Source organism: Hypanus sabinus, chromosome 13, assembly GCF_030144855.1.
Source record: "Hypanus sabinus isolate sHypSab1 chromosome 13, sHypSab1.hap1, whole genome shotgun sequence".
NCBI classification, from domain to species: Eukaryota; Metazoa; Chordata; class Chondrichthyes; order Myliobatiformes; family Dasyatidae; genus Hypanus; species Hypanus sabinus.
In genome coordinates this window covers 77,567,724-77,593,435 of record NC_082718.1, presented here as the reverse complement: position 1 = coordinate 77,593,435, position 25,712 = coordinate 77,567,724, and the positions used below count along the sequence as shown (strand labels likewise).

Sequence of the window (25,712 nt, the reverse complement as noted above, 5' to 3'; positions counted from 1 at the left end):
GGCTCCTGTACCTCCTCCCTGATGCCAGCAATGAGAACAAGACACGTCCTGGGTGATGGGGGTACTTAATGAATAATGTTGCTTTTTTGAGGCACCACTCCTTAAAGAAACCTTGGATACTACGAAGGCCGGTGCCCATGATGGAGCTGACTAATTTTACAACTCTCTGCAGCTTATTTCGGTTCTGTGCAGACGGTGACAAGAGTCTGGAACCTTACAAGAATTTGCAGTATTTACAAACTATATGTGGGGGAAGGGTGGGAAGACAAAGACAAGAATAAAAGCAATCAAAGATGTGTATTTGTTGTTTGGAATTACGTCATGTTAAGAACAGATTGTGTCACCTGCAAATATCAGTACTGATTCCCAATTTCCAAATGGTTTTAATATACTCTTCTGTTACAGTATATGGAAACTGACGCAATGGACTTTTAACACCATAAATCAGCGAGTTGCTTTGTTATGTCTCCCCTCTCGCTGTGAAACGGGGACACCTCTTTTTCCCTAATGAGGGGGAGAGAGAGAGAGAGAGAGAGAGAGCCTGTGGTATGTCGAATTACCAGGTGAATGAGTAGACTTTCCGGTTCTGCAAGCCTGTATCTTTACTGATGCTTTGCTGCAAATGCTTGTGTGCTTGGTGGAGGGTGCAGATAGTTTTTTGCGGGTGAGGGAGGGGGTCGACACTTTGTCGCTGCTTATGTGTGGGGGGGAGCTGGGGGGCTTTGGGGTTTTAACACTTAACTGTCACTCATTCTTTGGGGCACTCCTCTGTTTTTGTAGAGGTTTGCAAAGAAAAAGAATTTCAGGATGTATATTGTATACATTTCTCTGACATTAAATGTACCTATTGAAACCTGTTATATTTATTTTAAGATCTATAAGTATTTACATCTGAAGATATTTTTACAGCCTTGAATTTAATGTTTGATTTCTTTATGCCATGTATGTTTACCAGAGATAAAAGGGATAACCATGGAATGCAAACCAGCAAGCTATTAGTGCCTTCAAGACAAGAACAAACAAATACATGGAAAACATCCAATATTTAAATAATTATATTTTAATCTTTCTAAAAAGGATATGCTGATTTAGGACTATTTTCCAGCAGATGCAGGGGAGAAAAGATCAGAAGGACCTACCACCATTCACCCAAAGATTCTGAAAACTTGTCAAATCCTCTGAGCAATCAGCATCTTAACCAGCACATTCCTTACTCTGCAGTTACTTGGAAACCTTCTTTATATCATATACTCCATGGTATCAAGAAGGTTGGCAAGTAACTGCAGAGAAAAGAATACGGCCTCTTTACAGCTGGTTGAAAGAATGGTAACATGATCAGAGATTAAAATGCTGAGGAATTATGTAAAAATTCTGAGGCGACAGCCCGTATTACAAAGCAATATAACACACACATGACTAATTTCACTTGTGTACGTTATGAGCTTAAAGAATATGTTAGTGATTGTTCTGTTGTGAACCGCTGAGCGATTGTTCAGTGCTTCTGTGTGGTGCCGCTCTGTTTTAGTTCATACTTGGCAACCAATGTCCTATGAACCTCATCTGGACCATCTGCAAGTCGCAATGCACGTGCCCAGCCATAAAACCAAGCTAATGGGTAGTCACTGCTGAGCCCAGCTGCTCCAAAGGCCTGGAAGATATAGAAATAAAGAATCAGTGCTGGTTCCTTAAGGCCGTTATAGCCAGGGCTGTTAGTGGGGACAAGCTCTCACTACCTGTTAACTGCTCCGAATGGTGTGCATCTCAGACAGACTCTGACAACACTTTGTGACGGGAGCACTCTGCGGATACTTGAAGACTGCTCCTGCCACAATCGTTGCTGATTTCATTTGACGCAAATGATACATATGACAAATAAAGCTAACCTTTAAAAAAAATCAGGGAAATCACTGAGAGAACAAGGAATAAATGAAGTAAATGGCAGAAACACTATCTTCTGGCTGGAGGTGCTCATGTTTGTGCATAATAATCAAGCAATCCCCAGATCAAATGGAACTACTCTGTCATTAAAAGAATGCTATCCGATAACTTACCCATGACTTAAAAAATCTGAATTAAATTGGACAGATCAGAGTGTTAGAGCTTCGTAGTTTTTGTTTTGGCTTCCTTGCATCATGCAAATTTTGATCCTGGAATGCTCAAGCTCCAAATTGGGGCAGCACTAGTGGCTAGTACGATGCTTTGTAATAGAGGCAACCTGGATTCAACCCCTGCCACTGCCTGTAAGGAGTTTGTACACTCTCCCCATGGGTTTCCTCAGGGTGCTCCAGTTTCCTCCCACATTCCAAAGACATATCGGTTGGTTGTTTAATTGGTTATTGTAAATTGTCCTGTGATTAAGCTAGGGTTAAATCAGGGGTTGTTGGGCGGTGCGGCTCGAAGGTGCAAGAAGGGTCTATTCCACACTGTACGTCAATAAGTAAATAACCTTAAACTCAGCCTGAGTTTCTTAATTAAAGCTTCAATACGTTTTCCAGGTGCTTTAAGGGATAAGCTTGATCCACATAAACCTTGGTACTTTTACTCAAAGGAGGAAAGAAAATACCTTACCAGTCTAGTTTTATCTAGGAGATTAAGGAATTTTTAATTCTTAAAAAATTGGATGCTGTAAATGTGCAAAACAAGTGATGATATTTAAAGGCAACTTTCAATGAGATTTTGTTAAGAAACCCTTTCACCCTAAGCCTTCACAAGAACAAGAAAATCTGCAGGTGCTGGAAATCCAAAGCAACACACACAAAATGCTGGAGGAGCTCAGCCGGCCAGGCAGCATCTGTGGAGAAGAGCAAATAGTCGACATTTTGGGCTGAGACCCTTCATCAGGACTGGAAAGGAAGTGGAGAAGTCAGAGTCAAAAGGTGGGGGAGGGAAGAAAGAAGTACAAGTTGGTAGGTGAGAGGTGAAACCGGGAGAGGGGGAGGGGGAAAGCTGCAAATAGATTGATGAAAGAAACGAAGGGCTGGAGGAAGGGGAATCTGATAGGAGAGAATAAAAAACCATGGAAGAAAGGGAAGGGGGAGGAGCACTAAAGGGAGGTGATAAGGTGAGAGAGGTTAACAGGAATGGGGAATGGAAAAGGGGGGCATTTAGAGGAAGTTAAAGAAATTGATGTTCATACCATCAGGTTGGAGGCCACCCAGACCAACTATTAGGTGTTGCTCCTCCAACCCGAGTGTGGCCTCACCCTGGCAGTAGAGGAGGCCATGGGCTGACATGTCAGAATGGGAATGGGAAGCAGAATTGAAAAGGGTGGCCACCGAGAAATCCCGCTTTCTGTGGTGGATGGAGCCAACGTGCTCGCCGAAGTAGTCTCCCAATCGAAGGCTTACACAATCACTTTAAGCATTGATTGAACCCAGGTAATAAAAAGAAAAATTATAATTTTCTCTAGGTTTTACTTTGATGCAAAAGGGCTAAAGCTTGAATGAAAGAATAGAAATATCAATTGATTAGTTCTTGTACTCACTCACCTGGATGGCACGATCAATAACTTTCAATGCCATACTTGGTACCAGCATTTTAATCATGGAGATTTCTGAAGCTGCTTCCTGCAGTGACAAACAATTAAACGTTCACAAAACTGTGCTTCAAACATTAACAAGAAACAGGAAGATTGGATGCAATACACAAGGTTATTCATGTAGGAGAAAATTACCCTGGTAGATACTGAACATCTAACCATCTTTAATCCATTAAGAAGCAGCAATAACTTACAAATAAGCATCTTAACTACAACACCCTACAATTGTAATTTTTGGTTCATTATTATATGTTTTTTATTTTATTGAGACATACCCTTCTGGCCTTTGAGCTGTGCTGCCAGAAAACCCCCAATTTAACCCTAGTTAACTACGGGACAATTTAGAATGACCAATTAACTTACCCGGTATGTTTTGGAGTGTAGGAGGAAACAGCAGCACCCAGAGTAAACCCACAAACTACTTACAGATTGTGGTGGGAAATGAACCCCGGTCACTGGCCTTGCAAAGCATTGTGCTACCCACTATGCTACTATGCCACCCAAGTGTATTGAGATACAGTGAAAAGCTTGTCTTGCATACTGTCCATACAGACCTTACATGGTGCATTGTGCGAGAACAACGCAGAATAAAGTGTAACAGCTACTGAGAAAATGCAGTGCAGGTAAACAATAACGTGCAAGATCACAACAAGGTAGATTGTGAGGTATGATGTGGGTGATTGTGGTTTCTACATAGCTATGACTGTTCTTGGTGAATTTCTGCCAAAGTGGTTTGCCTTGCCTTCTTCTGGATAGTTTCCATTAGACTATAAGACATAGGAGCAGAATTAGGCCATTCAGCCCATTGAGTCCACTCTGCCACTTCATCATGGCGGATCCCGGATCCCATTCAACCCCATACACCCACCTTCTCAACATATCCCTTGATGACCTGACTAATCAGGAATCTATCGACTTCTAATTTAAAAATACCCACGGACTTGGCCTCCACTGCTGCCTGTGACACAGCATTCCACAGATACACCACTCTTTGGCTAAAAAAACTCCTCCTGTTCTAAAAGGCGCCCCTTTATTTTGAGGCTGTCCCCTCTAGTTCTGGATACCGCCACCAGAGGAAACATTAGAAGATGGGCAACCCCAGCTATTATCAATACTCCAGAGATTGTCTGTCTGGCATCAGTGGTCACATAACCAGGACCTGTGATATGCACCAGCTGCTCATACGACCATCCACCACCGGCTCCCATGGCTTCACGTGACCCTGATCGGAGGAGAGAGGGTTTGCTAAGCAGGTGCTACACCTTGCCCAAGGGTGACCAGCAGGCTAGCGGAGGGAAGGAGCATCTTACACCTCCTCTGGTAGAGACGTACTGTATCTCCACCCAATACTAAGGAAACATTTAATAGTCTTATTTGCTGCATCCAAAAAGGATGCTTTCTATGGTGCATTGATATAAATCAGTAAGGGTTGATGGGGACACGCCAGACTTGAGGAAGTAGAGGCTTGGTGAGCTCTATTGGATATGGTATCTCTGTAGGTGGACCAGCACAGGTTATTGGAGAGGTTCACCCCTAGGAATTTGAATGGTCTTAATCAAATGGTGTCACTTAGTAATATCTTACTAAGTGATGTGATCATGCTCAAATATAGGCCCAGCATGTGAAATTTGTGCTTGTTTTTTGCTGCACAAATACTCAATTCTGGGTCGAAGTTGAGATAAGTACACACAGATTTCACCTTCAACTGAAATGACATGATTTCTATCCTTGCTCTTGATGCAAGAATCAGCTTGCTCACACATGTAAGAAGTTGAAAACTGCAGTGAAATGTTTATTGTTTTCCTATGAATGGCAGGATACTCTTCTTTCACAGAAATCCACAATTTGCCCAGGCGCAGGTCAGTAAATCTCATCTTGAGTGCATGATCAGTCTGCAGCTCACAAAGTTCCTCCTCTTCTCAGGCTGAGCAGAAGATTCAGAGAAAGGGTCCCTCACCAAGTCATACACTTGTGTCGAAAGGCAGGAAAATACTGATCGATTTTGTTCCGCAGTTCTTCCAGGTGGTTTTCAATAAAACTCCAGATGTTCTAACATCCTTCCTCACTGTCAGGCCCAAGTAGCACCGGATTTTTCCAAAGATTCAGTTTCCTTTTAAATCCAAAAATCATTCTCTCCAGGGCCTTGCAGAGACTTGTTCAACTGGTTCATATGATGTAAAATATCTGCTACGTAGGCTAGTTTCTACAGCCATTCTTCATCTTCAAAGCACTCAGCAAAATTTAGGCTATTATTTTCTTGAAAGTACTCCTGCAGTTCATCCTTTCAGCTCAAACACCCTGTAAACAATTCTTCCTCTGCTAAGCCACTGATTTCTGCATGTAGCAGATTAGTGTGCTCTTTGTCCAGGTTTTCTCACAGTTTTTTTTAAAAACACATTCTCGAGTGAACTGGTCTTTGTTTAATAAAGTTATCTATTTGTGTAGCATCATCCAGAACTTTTTTCATTTCTTCTCAAAGAGTTTTTGACATCAGCAGCTCTCTGTGAAGAAAGCAGTATGTTTTGATAATGTCAGGATTTCCTTTTTAAGAGAAACTAAACCTCTGATGGAGCACCATCAGTACAGATACCAACACAGTTCCTCCAAGACAGACCTTTTGTTTCCAGATATGAAGACAAAACATTAACTATATCTTGGCCTTTGCTTGTTTTGGGCAGCTCTTTGCAACAGAAATATCTTCCTGAATTTTACGGTCATTTACAAATCTTACAAATGCTACAACATGGCATTTATTTGTGAAATCTGTTGACTCATCAACCTGGATAGAGAACCTGTTGTTTTTCAGTTTATCACACAAAAGCACTTCAGCATCATGTAACATGTGATTGATACAATGACTTATCATACGGCTTGAGAATTAAACCTTTTTAGTTTCTTGTACTACATCTTGTCCTAGCACTTTACCCACTATAATTTTACATGCTTGCATTATTAGGTTCTCACCAACTATGCGACTTTTCTTTTTCTGGATAATAAGTTCTGCTACTAAATAGCGTGCTTGCTAAATTCTTTTACTGACTGTGACATTATTAACAAAAGCTTTACTCCATTTGTCTTGAGATTCCAATAGTCTTTTAAAATAATCAGCACGTTTAAGTGTCATATGGCTGTGATTTGTAGTTAAGTGTCTTTTCAATTTTGCTGGAGTGGAGCCATTGCCACATTTGCCACAGACTAGGCACAATGGAATAGGACCACTTGTATCACCAGTCCATGTAAAACCCAGAGCAGTAGCTTTCATTGTGAAACCGGACTTCTTTGTGTCCGTTGTTGCACTAGTGCAGTGAAATGACTCAGAAGATTGTAATTCTTCATCATTAACCTTATCAGAATTGTCTGTCAGCCTAGGGCTAGAATCCATCTCACACTTCCTCTTCAAAAAATCGCCACACTGGACTGTCTTTAGACTGAAAACTTCCCTCCAATTTTCTGCTACATCGGTAGAGTTTGTTTGCTACTGTAAGTCAGTTGGCGGTGCCTTTATGGGAAATTGGGGGAGGTAATTTGGGAGGGAGAGGCTGACATCACAGCCCAAATTGGGCGAGCCTATTCAAAGCTCGGAAAACGCATTTCACACTTCTCAACAGCCTCCCCTCCTCCCCTCTGTGCAACACAGCTCTCACCAATTATTAACGGCCTTCCCCATCTCGCATCAACAACTGAGAATGGACTCAACCAAATAAACACGGTCCTCCTGCACACTGCAGCTCTCTCAGCCCAGCATGGCAACGAGATTGCAAACAGGTCTGCTCAGTCACTGCCCACCATTGCAAGCACTAGCATTGCGCATCAAACTAAGTTAAAAAAAAGTTTAATTTTTTAAAATCCCAATCTCTCACAGAATCCCAAGTGTCCTGCAGCAGATCCTAGTGTTCTGCGGAACCACAGTTGAGGATCCCTGTTCTGGGATCAAAGCGTAAAGCACAGTACCAACAGTCACACTCAGCACTGCACAAAGTACAGTCATGTAGCGGTGTGCTACACGCAGCGCTAAAATTACGACACGGAGTCGGTAACTGCAGTCGAAGGAAAAAACTTTATTCGAAATCCTCAGCCTCACTTTTAAGCCTCCCTCAACCTGCCCCCCGTGGCGCAGAGGCTCCAAAGCTCTGTGCTCGCAAACCCCCGTAGGCTATCTAATTGTGAGCCGGTTCGGATGTGCCAGGAAATGGGTCGCCACATAACCCCCCCCCCCCCCCAGAACCGGCGATACACCCCCCAATGTCCACAGTCTGGGCCAGAACCTGCTTGGGAGGTCGGCCTCTGCGCCGAGGTGAAGGAAACTCGGCCGGTTGCGCCAGGTCCACATGGGCCAGTTTGAGGCGGTCCACTGTGAAAACCTCCTCTTTCCCCCCAACGTCCAGCACGAACGTGGACCCGTTGTTCCGGAGCACCATAAACGGCCCCTCATATGGCCGCTGCAGCGGTGGCCGATGCCCGCCCCTTCGTACAAACACAAACCTACAGTTCTGAAGTTCTTTGGGTACGCAGGTCGGGTGCCGCCCATGCTGTGAAGTGGGTATAGGGGCCAGGTTACCGAGCTTCTCGCGTAGACTGTCCAGGACTGCTGCGGGATCTTCCTCTTGCCCCCGTGGGGCTGGTAGGAACTCCCCGGGGACGACCAGGGGCGCACAGTACACCAACTCGGCTGACGAGGCGTGCAGGTCGTCCTTGGGCGCTGTGCGGATGCCGAGTAGGACCCATGGAAGCTCGTCCGCCCAGTTGGCTCCTCGCAGGCGGGCCATGAGGGCCGACTTCAGGTGACGGTGGAAACGCTCCACTAGCCCGTTCGACTGTGGGTGGTAGGCAGTGGTATGGTGCAGCTGAGTCCCCAAAAGGCTGGCCATAGCTGACCACAGGCTGGAGGTGAACTGGGCGCCTCTGTCGGAGGTAATGTGGGCCGGTACACCAAAGTGAGATATCCAGGTGGCGATCAGGGCTCGGGCGCAAGATTCGGAGGTGGTGTCAGTGAGCGGGACCGCCTCTGGCCATCTTGTGAACCGGTCCACGATAGTCAGGAGGTGCCGCGCCAGGGGGCCCACGATATCCACATGAATGTGGTCGAAACGCCGGTGGGCGGGATGGAACTGCTGCGGTGGGGCTTTGGTGTGCCGCTGCACCTTGGCCGTCTGGCAGTGCATGCAAGTTTTGGCCCATTCACTGACCTGTTTGCGGAGTCTGTGCCAAACGAACCTGCTGGAAACCATCCGGACAGTTGTCCGGATGGAGGGATGTGCCAAGTTATGAATGGAGTCGAAAACACGGCGTCGCCAGGCTGTCGGGATGACGGGATGGGGCTGGCCGGTGGCGACGTCACAGAGTAGGGTCCTCTCACCCGGGCCCATGGGGAGGTCCTGGAGCTGCAAACCGGAGACTGCGGTTCTGTAACTCGGAAGCTCCTCATCCGCCTGCTGCGCCTCTGCCAGTGCCTCAAAGTCTACCCCTTGGGAAAGGGCATGAACGGTAGGGCGAGAGAGCGCATCCGCCACGACATTGTCCTTACCCGAGACGTGCCGGACATCCGTCGTGTATTCATAGATGTAGGACAGGTGGCGTTGCTGGCGGGACAACCAGGGGTCGGACGCTTTCGTAAACGCAAAGGTAAGCAGTTTGTGGTCCGTGAACGCGGTGAAGGGCCGACCTTCTAGGAAGTACCTGAAATGCCGGATTGCCAGGTAGAGCGCCAACAGTTCCCGGTCGAAAGCACTGTACTTGAGCTCGGGTGGCCACAGGTGTTTGCTGAAAAACGCCAGGGGTTGCCAGCGACCTGCGATGAGTTGCTCCAGCACCCCACCGACTGCCGTGTTAGATGCGTCCACTGTGAGGGCGGTAGGGGCGTCCATTCTGGGATGTACTAGCATTGCAGCGTTCGCCAAAGCTTCCTTCGTTTGAACGAAAGCGGCGGCGGACTCCTCGTCCCAGGTAATGTCCTTGCTCGGACCCGACATCAGGGCGAACAGGGGGCGCATGATCCAGGCAGCTGAAGGGAGGAAGCGGCGGTAGAAATTGACCATACCTACGAATTCCTGAAGGCCTTTGATCGTGGTGGGTCGGGGAAAGTGGCGGACCGCATCTACCTTAGCGGGCAGAGGGGTTGCCCCGTCTTTAGTAATCCTGTGGCCCGGGAAGTCAATGGTATCGAGTCCGAACTGGCATTTGGCGAGGTTTATTGTAAGACCGTACTCACTCAGTCGGGCGCAGAGTTGACGGAGGTGGGACAGATGCTCCTGACGACTGCTGCTGGCTATGAGGATGTCATCCAAATAAATGAACGCGAAGTCCAGGTCCCCTCCCACCGCGTCCATTAACTGCTGGAACGTCTGTGCGGCATTCTTCAGGCCGAACGGCATGCGGAGGAACTCGAAAAGGCCAAACGGGGTGATGAGAGCCATTTTGGGGACGTCATCAGGATGCATCGGGATTTGATGGTAGCCTCGGACGAGGTCTACCTTGGAGAAGATCCGTGCGCCGTACAGGTTTGCTGCAAAGTCCTGAATGTGCGGCACCGGGTAGCGGTCCGGTGTGGTAGCCTTGTTCAGCCTGTGGTAGTCGCCGCACGGTCTCCAGCCTCCCGTCGCTTTGGGCACCATGTGCAGGGGGGAGGCCCATGGGCTGTCGGACCGCCGGATGATCCCCAATTCCTCCATCCTCTGGAACTCCTCCTTCGCCAGTCGGAGCTTGTCCGGGGGAAGCCGCCGAGCGCAGGCGTGGAGGGGTGGTCCCTGGGTCGGGATGTGGTGCTGTACGCCGTGCATGGGCATGGCCGCTGGGAACTGCGGTGCCAGAACCGATGGGAAATCCGCCAGGACCCTGGTGAAGTCGTTGTTGGACAGCGTGATGGAGCCGAGGTGAGGGGCTGGCAACTGGGCTGCATCCAGAGAGAACGTCTGAAAGGTCTCGGCGTGGACCAGTCTCTTCCTGGGCAGGTCGACCAGTAGGCTGTGAGCTCGCAAAAAATCCGCACCCAGAAGCGGTTGGGCTACGGCGGCCAGTGTAAAGTCCCACGTGAAGTGGCTGGAGCCGAACTGTAGCTGCACCTGACGGGTGCCATAGGTCCTTACTGTGCTGCCATTCACGGCCCTCAGGGGGGGATCCGGTGCCCTGCTGCAGGTGTCGTAACTTGTCGGAGGTAAAACGCTGATCTCAGCCCCAGTATCGACCAAAAACCGGCGTCCCGACCTTCTATCCCACACATACAGGAGGCTATCCCGATGGCCAGCCGCCGTAGCCATCAGCGGCGGCTGGCCCTGGCGTTTCCCGGGAACTTGCAGGGCGGGCGACAACGGCGGGCTTCTGCGCCCCACCGCTGGTGGTAGAAGCACCAGTGTTCCTTGGGCCGGGGGTTGGCGGGCTCTGCGGCCGAGCCTGGACTGGTTTGCTGCTGGGAGATCTGTGCGATGGACGCCCCGCTCACCTTTTTGGTGTTCCACAGCAAGTCCGCCCGGGCTGCCACCTTCCGGGGGTCGGACAGCAGCAGGCGTATGTCCTCGGGCAGCTGCTCCAGGAATGCCTGCTCAAACATGAGGCAGGGTGTGTGTCCGTCGGCGAGAGACAACATCTCATTCATTAAAGCCGATGGAGGTCTGTCGCCCAAGCCATCCAGGTGCAGTAAACGGGCAGCCCGCTCGCGCCATGAGAGTCCGAAAGTCCTGAGGAGCAGGGCTTTGAATTCCGTGTACTTGCCGTCTGCCGGGGGCGACTGTACGAACTCCGCGACCTGGGCCGCTGTGTCCTGGTCGAGGGAGCTCACCATGTAGTAGTAGCGGGTGTCTTCTGAGGTGATCTGGCGAACATGGAATTGGGCTTCGGCTTGCTGGAACCATAGGTTCGGGCGTTGTGTCCAGAAACCCGGCAGTTTCAACGAAACCGCATGAACAGAGGCGGCGTCGGTCATTTCTGGTCCAAAAATCGTTTGGACCGTCGGGGTCACCAATTGTAGCGGTGTGCTACACGCCGCGCTAAAATTACGACACGGAGTCGGTAACTGCAGTCGAAGGAAAAAACTTTATTCGAAATCCTCAGCCTCACTTTTAAGCCTCCCTCAACCTGCCCCCCGTGGCGCAGAGGCTCCAAAGCTCTGTGCTCGCAAACCCCCGTAGGCTATCTAATTGTGAGCCGGTTTGGATGTGCCAGGAAATGGGTTGCCACAGTCACACAATAAAGTAGTCCATGAATCTGAAATTGAATACAAAGCGGCTTGTCATCTGCTGAGTGAACACTGGGGGCAGCACCAACCCCAGCTTGGACGCTGTGTCACACTACCTCTGACACCCCTCTCCTGGACAGCTGGAAATAGGCCTGGTGACTACAGACCACATCTCTTCCCTGAACTTCTGCTTCCTCCTCTTGCTTGGCACTTCTTCAAATCCATCTCTATCAACCAGCATTTAAACATCCACTCAAACCTCCTCATTTATGCCTCATTTTTGTTTCGTCTGGTAATATTTCTGAGAATTACCTTGTGAAGTTATATTATGTTAACATCACTACAGAAATTTTAAATGGTTGTTATTTTTATCATTAGTGCCAGTGAGGCCACTTTACAACATAACATGATGTAATGGTAAAAAAAACAAGACCCACCTCATTCTGTTTAGGCTAAAATGAAATACAAATGGATTACCTTCAGTGAATCTTTACCTTGTTTCCCACAGAGTCTATCAGATGGGCAGTTCGGAGTACCAGCAACCGTGCTTGCTCAATCTCAACCCTGGAGTTAGCAATGTCCATCTTGATAGTGCCTTGTTCAGCTAATGTCTTTCCAAAGGCCACTCTTGTCTTCACCTGCATACAGGTGGCGGGAAGTTAGAAAACAAATTCCCACCAAGGCTTTGGGCCTACTCCAGGAATTTGGATCGAAGGACTCAGTTCAGTTCGGAATGCTGTTGCTGTTGTCGCTTGTTTCTATTGTTTACTTGATTAAATTTGTGTTTTTTTCTCTTTCTCTGAGCATTGGAGTTGGTCTTTTTTTAAATTGGATTCTTTTGGGTTGCTTGCTTTGCAGCTGCCTGGATGCAGACAAATCTCAAGGTTGTATAATTTACACATTCTTTGATAATAAACATACTTTGAATCTTTGAACTTTTAACAGTGGGAATTTAGAAATTCAGTCTTTATTGCAATATTGTGTTCCTGTTGTAAAGATGCAGATAGTATCAGCTGAAAGATTACATCCATATATTTTATATTTGTGGGCTGTTTGAATGGAATGTCTAAGCCAAACATTAAGTATAAATCATTCTTCCCATTAATCTATAGATATCAGAACAATTGCTACGAATATTTTTCTTTATAGATACAGCGCAGGAAAAGCACTTCCGGCCCATTGAGCTCCTAATTATACATGTGACTGATTAACCTACTACCCTGTAAACCTTTGGGCTACGGGAGGAAACCAGGGCATGCAGAGGAAACCCATGTGGTCATGGAGAGAACGTACAATTTTTTTTAGAGACAGTGGTGGAATAGAACCCAGTTCACTGGCAATGTAATAGCGTTATGCTAATCCTTATGCTACAGTGCTGTATCATTAAAAAGACAATATCATTAAATAACCACTAAAAAGAAAGTCCAGGGGTCAAGGACAAGTATTTGCAAACTTCCAAAAGCACAGCTGAGATAATACTTGGTTGAGGTATTGAGAGAGTACAATGTTCAGTACTGGAAACATTCTGAAAACTTTTGTTCTCACTGATTAACTGAACTTGGACAACCTATACTCATTCCTCAATCACACCATTTACTTGTGTACAGGGAGAACAGTTTAGCCCCTATCACTGAAATTACAGTTCAGAATTGTCCATTTTTATAGCTACAGATCCAATAAAAACTTAGTGCACAGCCGAATCCCATCATTTGCATAAAGTATCAATTCTAATGCAGATTTCAGGTGTTAGTATCAAATAATTACTGAAGACATTATCTTATGTATGGGCCAGGTCATTCGTTAGATTTTTCCCTGTAACAGTAACGCATCTTTATCATTATGTGCTGTGACAGAGATGATCATGGTCTATGACAGTAATTGTTCTCAGCAAATTCTACAGACGTGGTTTGCCATTGCCTTTTTCTGGGCAGTGTCTTTACAAGACAGGTGACCCCGGCCATTATCAATACCCTTTAGAGATTGTCTCTGCCTGGTGTCAGTGGTCGCATAACCAGGACTTGTGATATGCACCAGGGGCTCATACGACCATCCCCCACCTGCTCCCAAGGCTTCACTTGACTCTGACTGGGGTCTAAGCAGGTGCTACATCTTACCCAAGAGTGAATTGCAGACTAGCAGAGGAAAGGAGCTCCTTACACCTCCCTTAGTAGAGGTGTATCTCCAGTCCGCCACCCAGCAACAGTAAAGACCATTTTCAATTAACTTCTGCACCTTTTACCTTTTTACTTTCCTGCTGGGGGCCAAACATTTGAACTGGGTTACATGAAAGAGCAAGAGGAGAGGAAGATGGAAAGGCATTTTATACCATTTTCATTTTGCATTTATATAATTCAAAATAATACATATCCTGTATTATGATACTATTATAATAATTATTTACTATTATAAAACAATACTCTGACCTAAAGGATGAGGTTTTATGGCAGTAAAAATATTGAGGATTACAAGTAATTGTCCAATAGTTAGAAATGCACAACAATCTTTCGTTAACATTCTATCCTGTTTTGATCTGCCTGGTGACCTTGCATCCTACGTTTGAATAGAAAGGAAAGTTAGGCTTGTAAGGGCTACATTCAGCCACAGTGAGTGCACGATGTCTGCACACTGTCACTGCAACCTTGACTCATGCCTTACTGAGCTTTCACACGTATCCTTGGGCGTCAACTCTTGTAAACAGGATGATCAAATGCCTTAGTTACAAGTTTCTTTTCTAAGCAATGTCAGATTTCACTTCAACACTTCCAAGTAGAACATCCCAAATATCCTCATGACAGGCCACTCAGTCTCTCCAGCTTTCTTATTTCACCAACGTTGTAATTTTGTTGGAAACCTGGTCAGTTTCTGCACCTATTAAACTGCTCGCCTAACTTCACTGATTCCTCACTTCGCCTTTTGTTAGCTTGTTAAAAGATGGCATGATAATGCTTTTGTCAAACGTGGTTAAGGAAACCATAAACTCACCACAGAGATGCAGAAGAAATAAAAATAAAAATGTAAGCCACATCTTACTGCAGCACCACAAAGTTTTAAAAATCTTATCATATTAGTTTTTCATATTGTTACATCACTAAATGTTCAGAATACAACCAAACAGCAACAAACTAAATGGGTTTGTGCATAAAATAGGTGTACCTAAACAGGTGGGTGGCGAGGTGGGGGTATGTCTCTACTAAAGGAGGTGTAAGGTGCTTCTTACCTCTGCTAGCCTGCAGATCACCCGTGGGCAGGTGTAGCACCTGCTTAGCTCCCCCGATCGGGGGTCACATGAAGCCACGGGAGCAGGTAGTGAATGGTCGCATGAGCAACCGGTACATATCTCAAGTCCTGGTTATGTGACCACTGACACCAGGCCAGTAATTTCTGAAGAGTATTGATATTGGCTGGGGTCACCCATCTTGTAAAGACGCTGCCCAGAAGAAAGCAAAGGCAATCCACTTCTGTGGAAAAATCTGCCAAGAACAATCGTGATCATGGAAAGATCACGATTGCCAGCATCATATAAAACGGCACATAATGAACAAACCTAAAAGGGAATCTCTGGTCTAGATCAGACCAAAGGTGTTTTGATGATTAACCCCTCTCTCCATCAGATACTCACCCGTTCCTTCATAAGTTCCAAAGCTCGATCAGCATAGCCAATGAGACGCATACAGTGGTGTATCCTTCCTGGCCCGAGTCTACTTTGGGCGATTTCAAACCCTCGTCCACGTCCCAACAGAATGTTCTCTTTTGGCACACGAACATTTTCAAATACAATTTCTGCGTGACCACCTAGAGTAGATATCAAATGTGGTTTTAGAGTCAATCTTTAGCAGTGCCATCTTCTCTTCTGATCTCATCATTGCATCTGCACCTTCACATTTCTTATTGCTCTGCACCAAACACCCAAGCTCGAAACCTTGATGAGTTCTGATTCTTGTCTGGATAGGTTCCCTAGCTCTTCTTTCAAGTTAAGTCGAGGTGCTTGTTGTCATTTGCACAGGAATGCTGAGGTACAGTTACAATGAAAATCCTCCTTGCATTAGCATCAAAAGTAAGTGAAGTCAGATAACACACAGAACATAAAAATTATACCAGACAGGAAGAGAACAAAAAGGCTTTGGTAAACAAGATATCACTGATTAATAACATAATCAAAGACAAGTCATGGTCATGGCAATGCAAGTGGTGGTCCACAGGGTTCCATTGCTGAGTTTGGGTTAGGGATGTGTAGGTCCATTCAAAAACTCAATGGTTATAGGAAAGTAACTGGTGGGACTTCTGGTTTCTGTACCTCGTGCCTGAGAAAAGGACATGACCTGGACAGTGAGGATCATGGATGATAGATGTCAGCTTCTAGAGATGCAGCTATGCCCATGATGGACCAAGCTGCATCCACTACTCTCTTTGGCTGTGCTTTGGAACTGCCATTCCAGGCCATGATGCTGCCATTCAGGATACGCTCAACAGTACATCCATTGAAGTCTGTAGAGTATTTGGTGCCATGCAAAATCGAAGAAAGGTGTTGGCTGGCCTTTTTTGTGATTGCATCTATTGCTGGGCCCAGATCAGGTCATCTGAGACTTTCCAGACTTCAGAGAGACCTTCTGAGGTCATGGTAATGCAAGATGTGGTCGTTTGGATTCTATTGCTGGGATCGGGTTAGGGTTGTACAGGTCCATTATCCCATGTCAGCGGTGAGCTGTCTCACTGGTTCACAGCTGAGCCAGCCGGCTTACAGGACAGGAGGAAGAAATGTGGCTGTTTGTGCCCATACTCCAATTTGAAAGAACTTCCCAGTTACTCCCATGACCTTACACTTCCCTCCATTTCATTCTTTTTCATATTAGAACTTCTTAAAAAAATTGCTAATGAGGCTATTTTCCTTTGAACTAGAACATCTTGGATCATAATAATTCATTTTCCCCCTTCCCACTGTCTCTTGTGAAAGACCTACCCAATCTACTCTGTCATAACCCATCTTGCTGCCCAGAACTCCTGAGCGCAATAGTGACAGATCACCCATTTAAATGTTGTGTCCATCAGGATAAAAGAGAGACTAGTCTCCTCTACTTGGTTCCAACTTCAGAAACGGGTCTCTCTTGAATCATTGCACACTTCCCCACTTTCACACTAGTCACAGTTTCCCTGAAAGAATTTGCATATGACATCAGGAAAGATTTAAAGCTTTGAAAATGGTCACAGGGTAATCAATTGAAAGTAAAGAGAACCATACAAACCTTTCCAATACTAATCACAAGAAACAACAGAACCCATAGAACCCAACTTCATCCGATATCTGTCACCCCAGAATCAACTGCATCAGTCTGAATGTTCTCCAAGTGTAACCATTTACTAGGTTGTCTCTGGGCACACAGCTTGCTTGCCAATATATGACCCTCAGCTGGACAAAGCATTTTCATTTCAGTCAGGTGAACCTCGAATAATAGCCTGCCTCACCTGGAAGGTCTTCGAACCCATAAACAGATAAGGGTCGGATAACTTTAATCCCCAGAGTGTCCATTGACACCAGAATCATGGACTGCTGTCTGTATTTACCAGCTTGTGGGTCAGTTTTTCCCATAAATACACAGAGTTTACAGCGAGGATCCAATGCGCCTGTCACAATATAGAAAGGAAAATATCTTTCATTCAAGGCTAATGAATCCTACCTAGATGGTTTTAGCAAACAGAGATAAATCATGTTCTAAGTTCAAAGTAAATCTATTATCGAAGTACATATGTCACCATATACAAGTCTGAGCTTCATTTTCTTGAGGGCATACTCAATAAATCCAAAATGGAATAATAACCATAACAGAATCAATAAAAACTGCACTAACTTGGGCGTTCAACCAGTGTGGAGGAAACAACAAACTGCAAATACAAAAAGGAAGAAATAATAAACAAACAAATAAATCAATCAATCAATAAATATCAAGAACATGAGATGAAGAGTCCTTGAAAATGAGTCCATAGGTTGTGGGAAGATTTCAATGATGGGGTAAGTGAATTTGAGTGAAGTTATCTCCATTGGTTCAAGAGCCTGATGGCTGAGGGGTGGCAACCTGAACCTGGTGGTGCGAGTACTAATGTTCCTGTACCTCCTTCGTGACGACAGCAGCAAGAAGAGAGCGTGGCCTGGGTAATGTAATGTCCAAACTGCTAATATTAATTCAGTGTAAATACCCCTATATTAATATTGCTAGTTTAGAGAAAGACCATGGACTACAAGGAAAAGTCAGTAAAACATAAGTTTACAGTCTATGGCTCAGGATTATAAATGAATGCTACAAATTTCATGCAAGGCAAAGATATCCCAGGTGTTTCTTTTCTTAGCTAAGAAGATATAATGTATGTTTTGAAAAGTAAGAAGTAAATTTAAAGCAAACATTTCAAATGAATTTGTAGCGGTTACCTGAAAACAAATCCAAACTGCTGAGAGAGTGATTATGGGAACTAATACTTGGTGACAGGCCTCCAAAGGAACTGAGTTCCAACTCACAAAAAAGTACGTTTGATCCTTTATTACAAAATCAGCAAAGGCAAATGATCTTGTAGCGATAAAAAACTAACAAAACTAAGTTAGTAATATAGTGAAATAAGTGTTCTAATCAGTGTAATTAACTGTAATCAACAAAATAAAATATCACCCCCCAACCCCTGGCTCACCCTCTCTGAACTAGACTAAACTGACTATGACCAAGTGAGAATACGTAACTATACTCATTCACTTCTACCACACCCCAACCCATGCGACAAATTACCCATAATAAGCGTGCAACACAAAATACAATACTGACAGAAAACAGATACAATTCATGCAAAGTGTAATAAGTGGTTATACGAACATGCCATGAAGACTGGTAGAGAAAATAGAAATTACACCTAAATAACAGAATAGGAGACTTCATGGCACAACACATAAAAAAAAAGGAGTTTATGATTTATTATTGATGATTTTTCTTACAATGGATGGATTAAGGATTGGGATACGCAGGACCATTGTAAACTTAGTACACTTATCTATTCGAGAGTGCATTGCAAAATCGACACACCTGGAGTTGGAGCTGTGCAGGTTGGAGTGATTTGGAGAGGAGGAGACGAGCCAGAAGAATTCTGATGCCCGTCCAACTAACCTGAGTGTGAGGGTGGATTGTTCCAAGTGCCGAGCCGACTTGGAGATGTTGGGAACGGCTTTTTCGGCAGCGAAATCTAGGCCTGGAACAAGTCGCCAAGGCAGAGCCCGGGTCCTAATGCGAGGTACAACCCACTGTTTGGACAACTTAAAGTTCCTCCAGCATTTTGTGTGTATCGCTGTGCAAATTTCTTACCTGATGTCCACCACTTGTGCCCATTGAGAATATAAAAGTCACCTTCCTCAACAATCGAGGCCTCAATGTTCGTGGCATCTGAAGAGGCAACCTGTACAATTCAGGAAAGTGCAGAGCAAATTAATCTTCAATTCTGAAAATTTCAGGCAATTTAACTATCTTTTACTATCAAAATCCAGAAGATGAGCGATTAACTGTCTTTAATGCCAAAGAATTATTACACCAGTACATTTTAATACATAAAACGTAAATATTGTGGATTCTTTTGGGACGATCATTCTAAAAACACTACTAGTTCTCCAGCACAGCTATAACAGAGATGTTCTGACATTGTAAACACAAGAGATACAGTAGATGCTGGAAATCCATAGCAACACACACAAAATGCTGGAGGACCTCAGTAGGTCAGGCAGCATCTATGCAAATGAATAAACAGTTGATGTTTGAGCCAGAACCCTTCTTCCGGACTGGAAAGGAAGTGGGGAAGATGCCAGAATAAAAAGGTGGGGCGAGGGGAAGGAGGACAGGTGAAGTCAGGTGGGTGGGGAAGATAAAGGGCTGGAGAGGAAGGAATCTGACAGGAAAGGAGAGTGGACCATAGAAGAAAGGGAAGGAGGAGGATTTGAGCAACATTGTTACTCAACAATGAACCCTGAACAACAAAAAGGGGCTGTGACCAAGCAGATGGTGAAAAAAATCTTTAACCAGATGCTGATTTAAGATAAAGGAAAAGCATAGGGAAAATTCAATAATTTGCTTTTCTTGGGTACTCTTATGTTGCCCTGAATTTGAAAGACTTGCCAGTGGCTACTGTGAAATGCCCCTCATGGAAGTAGGTGGCAGCGTAGTCTACAATTACAAAGTGTGAATTGGCAGCAAGCAGTTACAAAAGATAGAATAGAGCAAAGCCATTAAAACACAAGAAATTCTGCAGATGCTGGACTTGATACAGATTGAGCACCTTTGTTCTGTTCACCGTAACAGCCAGGATCTCCCATTGCCGCACCTCAGGGGTCTGTGCTTAGCCCATTGCTCTACTCTCGATATCTACACATGACTGTGGGGCTAGGCACAGCTCAAATACCTGCTATAAATTTGATGACGATACAACCATTGCCAGTAGGTGGTGATGAGAAGGTTTACAGGAGTGAGATATGCCAACTAGTGGAGTGGATTCACAGCAACAACCTGGCACTCAACGTCAGCTGTCAACTTCAGCAAGGGTAAGAGGAAGGAACGTATACCAATACTCATTGAGGGATCAGAAGTGGAGAGAATGAGCAGTTTCAAGTTCTTGGGTGTCAAAATCTCTGAGGATCTAACCTGGACCTAACATATTGATGTAGTTATAAAGAAGGCAAGACAGCAGCTATACTTCATTAAGAGTTTGAAGGGATTTGGCATGTCAACAAATACTCTCAAAAACTTCTATAGTTGTACTGTGGAGAGCATTCTGACAGGATGCACCACTTTCTGGTATGGAGAGGCTACTGCACTGAAAGAAGCTGCAGAAGGTTGTAAATCTAGTCAACTCCATCTTGGGTACTAGCCTACAAAGTATCCAAGACACCTTCAGGGAGTGGTGTCTCAGAAAAGCAGCGTCCATTATTAAGGACCTCCAGCCTCTAGGGCATGTCCTTTTCTCACTGTTACCATCAGGAAGGAGGTACAGGAGCCTGAAGGCACACACTCAGCGATTCAGGAACAGCTTCTTCCCCTCTGCCATCCAATTCCTAAATGGACATTGAATCCATGGACAGTACCTCACTTTTTTAAAATATACAGTATTTCTGATTTTGCACATTTTTAAATCTATTCAATATACGTATACCGTAATTGATTTACTTATTTATTTATTATATTTATTATTTTTTTTCTCTTCTATGTTATGTTTTTTTTTAACTGGCTGGTGGCGTAGTGACATCAGCATCAGACTCCGGAGCGAAGGTTCCTGAGTTCCAATCCAGTCAGGCCACTCCTGGTCACACTTTCCATCTGTGCTGGGTTGAGTGTTGAGCTTGCAACTCGGCCTCATAAAAAAACACTGCGCTGTGAGAAGGGCATGGGGGACCACTCACAGAATCTTTCCTCCAGGACAACCACTTGGGAAAATAAGCGGTCGCTGAGGCTCTGGCAGAGTATGGCACACAAAAAAATTATGTTTTGCATTGAACTGCTGCTGCTAAGTTAATAAATTCCATGTGACATGCCGGTGATAATAAACCTGATTCTGATTCTGGCTACACATGTCATATACACTTCCCATTCCCACACTGGTGTGTCTGTCCACAATGAGACTACATGCAGGTTGGAGGATTAGAATTGATGCAATGGCTGAATGGCATCCTTACATGCCATAAGACAATATGAAAAATAATATAAACAATGTTTGCCTTGCATGCAAAATTACATTTGATTCTTTCATAATGTGAGCATGGCCATTACATGGTGCTTCAGCTTTCTGTTGGCTGAGTCTATATAAAACCATAAGCTATTGGAGCAGAATTAGGCCATTTGACCCATCGAGTCTGCTTCGCCATTTCATCATGGCCGATCCATTTTCCCTCTCAGCCCCAATCTCCTGGCTTTTCCCCATATCCTTTCATGTCCTGACCAATCAAAAATCTATTAACCTCTGCCTTAAATTTATCCAATGACTTGCCTTCCATAGTTACCTGTGACAATGAATTCCACAGATTCACCACTCTCTGGCTAAATAAATCCTTCACCTCCATTCTAATTAAACATCCCTCTACTCTGAGGCTGTGTCCTCTGGTTTTAGACTCCCCCACCATGGAAAATATCCTCTCCATATCCACTCTCATGAGGTTTTTCAACACTCAATTGGTTTCGGTGAGATCCCCCCCCCCCCCCCCCGATTCCCTTATTCTTCTGAATTCCAGTGAGTACAGGCCCAGAGCCATCAAACACTCTTCATATGACAAGTTATTCAATCCCAGAATCATTCTTGTGAATCTCCTTTGAACTCTCTCCAATATCTTGAATTTAAACTCACTTTGGGCAGATTTATTCATCATCTAAATACACCATCCTGCAGAAGACTCATATTCTTAAAGCTTGTCGATAACTCAGTACCAAATGCCAATATTTTTTATTTGTAATATACTCATCACAGAAAAGCTACAATGTGGAGAGAAGATATTGGGACACCAGGAACACTCATATAATGTTAATGACAATGGTTTCTCCATTTAGAAGCAAATGTTGATGCATTCCAACATGTCCAACAATGTTTAAATCTGGGGCTCACAACCTCTTTAATGCCATGGACTCCTACCATTAATAGGGTCAGTGGACCTCAGGTTTAAGTTGAGCAGAGCAACAGAAGTTACAATATCTTTCATACCTGTGGCTCAGTCATAGCAAAACAGGACCTGATTTTCCCATCCAATAAAGGCAGAAGCCATTGTTGTTTCTGTGCTTCAGTTCCGTACATGGCCAGAATCTCCATATTCCCTGTATCTGGTGGAGAACAATTAAAGATCTGCAAAGTAAAATATTTACAAACAGATTAGCCACATCAAAATATTGGGTGGCGGGGTGGAGATGTGTCTCTACCAAAGGAGGTATAAGGTGCTTCTTTGCTCTGCTAGCCTGTAGGTCACCCTTGGGCAGGATATAGCTCCTGCTCAGCCTCTCCCAAACCCGATCAGGGTCACGTGAAGCCATGGGAGCAGGTGGTGGATGGTCGTATGAGCAGCCGGTGCAGGTCACAAGTCCTGGTTATGTGACTAATGACACCAGGCAGACAGTCTCTGAAGAGTATTGATAATGGCTGGGGTCACCCATCTTGTAAAGACACTGCCCAGAAGAAGGCAATGGTAAAGCACTTCTGTAGAAAAAATTTGCCAAGAACTATCATGGCTATGGAAACCATGGTCACCTATGTCACACAACACAGCACATAACAAACATTGAAACACAGTGAAATGCGTCATTTGTGTCAGCAACCAACAGAGTTCGAGGATGTGCTGGGGCAGCCTGCAAATGTTGTCATGCTTCTGGCACTAATATAGCATGCCCACCACTTGCTAAGCCTAACCCATACGCCTTTGGAGTGTGGGAGGAAACTAGACCACCCAATGGAAACTGATGGGATCATGTGGAGAGCACACTAACTCCTTACAGGCAGAGGTGGCATTTGAAACCTGGAAAAGAATAGCTGGTGCTACAAAGTATTCTGGGACTGGTCCCAGCAGCTGCCATTTTGTGACACACACAATATGCTGGAGGAGCTCTGCAGACCAGGCAGCATCTATGAATAGTCAGTCAACATTTCAGTCCCACACCCTTCAAAGATTTTGTTTGCGTTGCTTTGGATTTCCAGCATCCGCAGAATTTCTCACATTTATTATTTGCCAGGGATTTTTGCTCAGGGATAGCTTAATCATAGCAATTGAATATGGACACAAGGAGTTTCTCCTGATAAATCTGCTAAACCTGAGGCCATTTTCAGATAAGAAACTGCTTATTATGTAAAATGCCAAGCTTATAGAAGGAACAGGATATGGCCTGGTCATCTAGGCCAAGGGTTTGGTTTGAAGCAGTCTGAGCTGAAAAGGAAAAAAGAAATAACCTAGGCACAAGTCAAGGGGAAACAGCCATAATGCAATGCTGCCTACAGTCCCGGGCCTCGTCCAATGAGAAGTGGACACAGGTCAGTCAAATAAGCTTGAGCCAACAAAATTGAAACATCGGAGACTGATCCGATAAGGAAACTGATAGGAATAGGGGATTTTGGGAGCACAGACTGCAAGAACCCTGTGGAGACCAACCATTGCAGAAGAGGATGAGCCCATATCAGAAACGTGGAGACTATATTGGGATCAAGAACACCTGGCCAGCATGTTCTGCTTCTCCTGGGCATTACCTTATCTATTATTTGATCGTTCATGGAGGGTCAGCGAAACCTAGTGGGTGCACATATAGGTAATTAGTTTTGTGAATTCATGTGTTAGTTAACTGAGCCAATGAAGGTAGTAATAAAAAGATGCCTGTTATGCTGTTGGTGTTCAGGGCAGCAATGAAGGTCTCCACCACTGGTGGTGTTCAAGGCTTCCTTCATTATGTCAGCAGCTTCCTCTCGGTTCTCACTACTGTCTGTCATGTAAGTCCCGGGTGGAGACTCAGGAATGTCACCACACTCAGATGTAAAAGGATTCTTCATTGTTGTTTCTGTAACCAGTTTTTGTTTTACCAGTCAGGGTTGTTAGCCCTGAGCTGAATCCCTAAACCTGGAGGACCAGTGGACCACTCTTAGTCTGGCCTCTACCCTTTGACCTGTTTGGCATGGGTGACCCTACCAGCAGCCGAAGTATAGAGCCCTGACTCCAGCTGACATAGTTATCCGGGTCACTGAGGCACACAAGCCTCCAATATCTACGACAAGGTTGTGGTCCTCTTGCAGATCAATAAAAGTACTTGCCAGTAGATACAGATTTTCTCTGTGCCTAACTGATCATTATTGCTGAGAGTTAATAGTTGTAACAACATGAAATTGTAATACACAAATAGTGAATCTTTGTAAATAAATGTCAGCGGACAACATCAAGGAAAAGCGTGCACTCTTTACGAGATAAAGAAATAAAATAGTAATACCTCAGGTGCAGGTGGGGACCTCCCCATAACCTCACAGAAGAAAGCATACATTAGATTTGTCAGTCCAGCTGTATATTTAGCCTCAGAATCAGCTGCTGGGGGTAAAAATAAGTTCCAGAGTCCACTTGCTTTGGCTTCATTCTGAAAATGCAGCATAAAGTTCTTATTAGGTAGCATCTGCAAATAATATTTCCATTTTATTTTTGTCTAAGCACTTATCTATCACTCCATTTAACACATGCATTTATGACCAAGCTGGAGGTTGGATGACTTCCTAAAGCTGCCTTAATACAAGCAGTTTCTAGTCAGCCTTACATCCCGAGTCAGATTTTAAAAGTACCCATTCTGATGAAGCCTTGCTAAACAATAACATAATTCTCTTTCTTGATTATGCATAAGATTTGCCTCCAGACCTGATGCCTCCGAACCCTTCCACAAATACAGCTGTATTTAAGCACAACATCTAAAGCATCTCTAATTGTATTTTCTAATATTTAACCATCTCCCCCACCCCTAACGGCTTCCACCAACTCCCATGCACTGGTCCAAAAACCTCAACAAATTTGAAATGCTGGAGGAACTCAGCAGATCAGGCACCATCTGTGGAGGGAAATAAACACTCTACGTTTTGGACTGAGACCCTTCATATGGACCAGAAAGGTGGGAGGAGAGGGAGGAATACAAGTTGGCAGATAGGTGAAACCAGGCGAGGGAATGGGAGAGGGAATGAAGTAAGAAGCCAGGAGGTGATAGGTGGAAAAGTGAATGAGTTGAGGACAGTAGACTGTGAAATAAAGAAAAGTAAGTGGGGAACTAGAGAGAGGTGATGAGCAGGTTATGAGAATACAGGAAGGGAAGAGACAAGATGAAAGAGCCACCAGAATGAGAGAACACAAAGGTGGATGGTTACCAAACATAGAGAAATTGATGTGCATGCCATTGGGTTGGAGACTACCCCGACAGGATATGAAACTGTGGACTTAAAACTGCTCACAATACTCCATGAGGCCTCAGCACTGCTTTATAAAGCCTCAGCATTACATCCTTGCTTTTA

General features: G+C 44.8%; 1 protein-coding gene across 7 annotated transcripts in view; it reads right to left on the bottom strand.

Moving 5' to 3' along the window:
* Nucleotides 1–1,039: 1,039 nt before the first annotated feature.
* acad11 (acyl-CoA dehydrogenase family, member 11) overlaps nt 1,040–25,712 on the bottom strand; it is a 56,869-nt gene continuing 32,196 nt past the window's right edge. For 4 of the 7 annotated variants that reach the window (XM_059987950.1, XM_059987952.1, XM_059987948.1 and 1 more), the window contains exons 14-21: nt 24,659–24,799; nt 22,407–22,544; nt 19,040–19,130; nt 17,166–17,324; nt 15,325–15,497; nt 12,200–12,343; nt 3,489–3,566; nt 1,040–1,648 (exon numbers count right to left, since the gene is read on the bottom strand). In XM_059987950.1, coding sequence (XP_059843933.1) covers nt 1,493–1,648; nt 3,489–3,566; nt 12,200–12,343; nt 15,325–15,497; nt 17,166–17,324; nt 19,040–19,130; nt 22,407–22,544; nt 24,659–24,799 — 1,080 coding nt within the window. In that variant the 3' untranslated portion in view covers nt 1,040–1,492. Of the gene's footprint in view, nt 1,649–3,488; nt 3,567–12,182; nt 12,344–15,324; nt 15,498–17,165; nt 17,325–19,039; nt 19,131–22,406; nt 22,545–24,658; nt 24,800–25,712 lie in introns of all 7 variants that reach the window. The other 3 variants (XR_009515410.1, XM_059987953.1, XM_059987951.1) reach the window with 3 other exon arrangements.